At 56.1% G+C, this 5,000-nt stretch overlaps 1 protein-coding gene across 2 annotated transcripts in view; it reads right to left on the bottom strand.

Moving 5' to 3' along the window:
* Positions 1-5,000, bottom strand: part of LOC147110150 (CD276 antigen-like) — a 129,747-nt gene that overhangs the window by 6,829 nt on the left and 117,918 nt on the right. The window contains exons 2-3 of one of the 2 annotated variants that reach the window (XM_086004086.1): positions 2,092-2,175; positions 222-575 (exon numbers count right to left, since the gene is read on the bottom strand). In XM_086004086.1, the coding sequence (XP_085860212.1) occupies positions 222-575; positions 2,092-2,164 (427 nt within the window). In that variant the 5' untranslated portion in view covers positions 2,165-2,175. Of the gene's footprint in view, positions 1-221; positions 576-2,091; positions 2,501-5,000 lie in introns of those variants that run through there. The other variant, XM_086004085.1, reaches the window with a different exon arrangement.

Raw genomic sequence — 5,000 nt, 5'->3', positions numbered from 1 at the left:
GCCAATATTTATCCCACAACCAACATCACTAAAAAAAACAGACGATCCGGTCATTATCACACTGCTGCGTGTGGGAGCTTGCTGTGCGCAAATTGGCTGATGCGTTTGACACATTGCGACAGTGAGCGCACCTCAAAAAAAAAGTCCTGCATTGGCGCTGAAGCGCTTTGGGACGAGCTGAGGTGGGGGAAAGGCGCTGGAGGGACGAGAGTCCTTCTTACCTCCTACAACCACTTTGACCACCCCATTGCTGCTCCACAGCTCACTGCTGACGCTGCACATGTACCGGGCCTCGTCCGCCACTCGCACGCTCCTCAGCTGCAGCGAGGCGTTCCCGGCTAGCAGGCTCTCCGGGAAGAGTCGGGTCCGGTCCCGGTAGGCGGGGTCCTGCTTGCCCAGCTGGTCGCGCTGGTAATAGTAACTGTGGACCACCTTGTCAGACCCGACCAGCTGCCAGGTCACCACCAGTCGGAAGTGGGAGACCCCGGGGTCGGGGGTGAAAGTGCACTGGAGGGTGAGGTCGCGGCCGAACAGGGCGACCAGCGGAGAGGGCGGCAGGGTAACGGCAATCAAACCTGGGACGGAAACAGAAAATAATCCATCATGTTTTATTACTTTACTCTGTATCTAACCCCGTGCTGTACCTGCCCTGGGAGTGTTTGATGGGACAGTGTAGAGGGAGCTTTACTCTGTATCTAACCCGTGCTGTACCTGCCCTGGGAGTGTTTGATGGGACAGTGTAGAGGGAGCTTTACTCTGTATCTAACCCGTGGTGTACCTGCCCTGGGAGTGTTTGATGGGACAGTGTAGAGGGAGCTTTACTCTGTATCTAACCCCGTGCTGTACCTGCCCTGGGAGTGTTTGATGGGACAGTGTAGAGGGAGCTTTACTCTGTATCTAACCCGTGCTGTACCTGCCCTGGGAGTGTTTGATGGGACAGTGTAGAGGGAGCTTTACTCTGTATCTAACCCGTGCTGTACCTGCCCTGGGAGTGTTTGATGGGACAGTGTAGAGGGAGCTTTACTCTGTATCTAACCCTTGCTGTATCTGTCCTGGGAGTGTTTGATGGGACAGTGTAGAGGGAGCTTTACTCTGTATCTAACCCTTGCTGTACCTGCCCTGGGAGTGTTTGATGGGACAGTGTAGAGGGAGCTTTACTCTGTATCTAACCCGTGCTGTACCTGCCCTGGGATGTTTGATGGGACAGTGTAGAGGGAGCTTTACTCTGTATCTAACCTGTGCTGTACCTGCCCTGGGAGTGTTTGATTTAAGAACATAAGAAATAGGAGCAGGAGTCGGCCATTCGGCCCCTCGAGCCTGCTCCGCCATTCAATAAGATCACGGCTGATCTTCGACCTCAACTCTACTTTCCTGCCCGATCCCCATATCCCTCGATTCCCCGAGAGTCCAAAAATCTATCGATCTCAGCCTTGAATATACTCAACGACTGAGCCGCCACAGCCCTCAGGGGGAGAGAATCCCAAAGATTCACCGCCCTCTGAGTGAAGAAATTCCTCCTCATCTCAGTCCTCAATGGCCGAGCCCTTATCCTGAGACTGTGACCCCTGGTTCTAGACTCCCCAGCCAGGGGGAAACAGCCTCTCCGCAACTACCCTGTCAAGGCCTGTAAGAATTTTGCAGGTTTCAATCGGATCACCTCTCATTTTTTAAACACTAGCGAATATAGGCCCAGTCTACTCAATCTGTCCTCATAGGACAATCCCCCCATCCCAGGAACCAGTCTGGTGAACCTTCGTTGCACTCCCTCTAAGGCAAGTATATCCTTCCTTAGGTAAGGAGACCAAAACTGTCCACAATACTCCAGGTGTGGTCTCACCAGGGCCCTATATAATTGCAGCAAGATGTCGTTGCTCTTATACTCAAATGGTCTTGTAATAAAGGCCAACATACCATTACTTTCCTAATTGATGGCTACAGGGTTTTTTAACTGCTGTTCCCGAACGAGAGGAAATGGTCTTTCATTATACAACCCATAAAAACTCTTGATACCGTTGAGCAGTGTCTAGACTAGTCGGGCGACTTTTTCCTGAACAATAACCGTGGCGGAGGTCACGGAGACCAAAGACTCACCCTGAACGAGCAGCTGCTGCACGGCGAGGAGACGGGCGAGACTTGCAGAACAGGTTCGACGTGTTCCACACATGGCCAAGGATGCTGAAAGGTAGACAGATCAAAACAGATCAGGAGAGGCTCGCTGTTCCTGTTTGGCAGAAAAGAAAGACTCCCATTTCTCCAGCCTCTTTCCCCGCCTCAGGACGTCCCAAAGCGCTTCACAACCAATGATGGACTTTTTTTTGAAGTGTGGTCACTTTTGTGATGCGGGAAACGCGGCAGACAATTTGCGCACAGCAAGCTCCCACAAACAGCAATGTGATAATGACCCAGATCATCTGTTTTTTCTTAGTGATGTTGGTTGAGGGATAAATATTGGCCCCAGGACACCGGGGAGAACTCCCCCCCTGCTCTTCTTCCAATAGTGGCCGTGGGATCTTTTAGTTCCATCTGAGAGCAGACAGGGTCTTAGTTTAACATCTCATCTGAAAGACAGCGCGGCACTCCCTCAGTACTGCCCCTCCGACAGTGCGGCGCTCCCTCAGTACTGCCCCTCCGACAGTGTGGCGCTCCCTCAGTACTGCCCCTCCGACAGTGCAGCGCTCCCTCAGTACTGCCCCTCCGACAGTGCGGCGCTCCCTCAGTACTGCCCCTCCAACAGTGCGGCGCTCCCTCAGTACTGCCCCTCCGACAGTGCGGCGCTCCCTCAGTACGGCCCCTACGACAGTGCGGCACTCCCTCAGTACTGCCCCTCCGACAGTGCGGCGCTCCCTCAGTACTGCCCCTCCGACAGTGCGGCACTCCCTCAGTACTGCCCCTCCGACAGTGCGGCGCTCCCTCAGTACTGCCCCTCCGACAGTGCGGCACTCCCTCAGTAATTCCCCTCCGACAGTGCGGCGCTCCCTCAGTACTGCCCCTCCGACAGTGCGGCGCTCCCTCAGTACGGCCCCTCCGACAGTGCGGCACTCCCTCAGTACTGCCCCTCCGACAGTGCGGCGCTCCCTCAGTACTGCCCCTCCGACAGTGCGGCACTCCCTCAGTACTGCCCCTCCGACAGTGCGGCACTCCCTCAGTACTGCCCCTCCGACAGTGCGGCGCTCCCTCAGTACTGCCCCTCCGACAGTGCGGCACTCCCTCAGTAATTCCCCTCCGACAGTGCGGCGCTCCCTCAGTACTGCCCCTCCGACAGTGCGGCGCTCCCTCAGTACGGCCCCTCCGACAGTGCGGCACTCCCTCAGTACTGCCCCTCCGACAGTGCGGCGCTCCCTCAGTACTGCCCCTCCGACAGTGCGGCGCTCCCTCAGTACTGCCCCTCCGACAGTGCTGCAATCTCTCTCTACTGGCACTGGGGAGTGTCGGCCTGGATTTTTGCTCTCGAGTCTCTGGAGTGGGGGCTCGAACCCACGACCTTGTGGCTCAGAGGCGAGAGGGAGACAGTGAGAAGTCAGAAACCCACCTGAGCTGGGGTTTTAGTTCAGGACAAAGAGCGATTCAGCACGACCTCATTTTCGATCTGTCTTTGTTCCTTGCTTTGATTTTGTGTTCCCACGTCATCACTCACACACACGCTGCTATGATTCACAAGAGGCCCTTTGTTAAGCCTGGCATTGAAATCATTCCGTCAAACCAAACTGCCCTTCCCATCCTCCCACATCAGTGCCTTTACTGCTTGAGCGGTACCTGGTCACGGAATCCTGATTCCTGTTGACCAAATGGCTTCCCTTTGTTTGGAAAATATCCCCGCTGTTCAATGCCTTTCAAATCAGTCACAGGAACAGGAATAGGCCCATTCAGCCCCTCGAGCCTGTTACACAGGAACAGGAGGAGGCCCATTCAGCCCCTCGAGTCTGTTACACAGGAACAGGAGGAGGCCCATTCAGCCCCTCGAGCCTGTTACACAGGAACAGGAGGCCCATTCAGCCCCTCGAGCCTGTTACACAGGAACAGGAGGCCCATTCAGCCCCTCGAGCCTGTTACACAGCAACAGGAGGAGGCCCATTCAGCCCCCCGAGCCTGTTACACAGGAACAGGAGGAGGCTCATTCAGCCCCTCGAGCCTGTTACACAGGAACAGGAGGAGGCCCATTCAGCCCCTCGAGCCTGTTACACAGGAACAGGAGGAGGCTCATTCAGCCCCCTCGAGCCTGTTACACAGGAACAGGAGGAGGCCCATTCAGCCCCCTCGAGCCTGTTACACAGGAACAGGAGGTGGCCCATTCAGCCCCTCGAGCCTGTTACATAGAAACAGGAAGAGGCCCATTCAGCCCCTCGAGCCTGTTACACAGGAACAGGAGGAGACCCATTCAGACCCTCGAGCCTGTTACACAGGAACAGCAGGAGGCCCATTCAGCCTCTCGAGCCTGTTACACAGGAACAGGAGGAGACCCATTCAGCCTCTCGAGCCTGTTACACAGGAACAGGAGGAGACCCATTCAGACCCTCGAGCCTGTTACCACAGGGAAGCCGGAGGAGGCCCATTCAGCCCCTCGAGCCTGTTACACAGGAACAGGAGGAGGCCCATTCAGCCCCTCGAGTCTGTTACACAGGAACAGGAGGAGGCCCATTCAGCCCCTCGAGCCTGTTACACAGGAACAGGAGGCCCATTCAGCCCCTCGAGCCTGTTACACAGCAACAGGAGGAGGCCCATTCAGCCCCCCGAGCCTGTTACACAGGACAGGAGGAGGCTCATTCAGCCCCTCGAGCCTGTTACACAGGAACAGGAGGAGGCCCATTCAGCCCCTCGAGCCTGTTACACAGGAACAGGAGGAGGCTCATTCAGCCCCTCGAGCCTGTTACACAGGAACAGGAGGAGGCCCATTCAGCCCCCTCGAGCCTGTTACACAGGAACAGGAGGTGGCCCATTCAGCCCCTCGAGCCTGTACATAGAAACAGGAGGAGGCCCATTCAGCCCTCGAGCCTGTTACACAG

This window comes from Somniosus microcephalus, chromosome 12 (genome assembly GCF_052327205.1).
Source record: "Somniosus microcephalus isolate GS21.2 chromosome 12, FLI_Smic_1.0, whole genome shotgun sequence".
Classification (NCBI taxonomy): domain Eukaryota; kingdom Metazoa; phylum Chordata; class Chondrichthyes; order Squaliformes; family Somniosidae; genus Somniosus; species Somniosus microcephalus.
The sequence above is the reverse complement of the archived record's forward strand: the minus strand, read 5'-3'. Positions and strand labels throughout refer to the sequence as shown.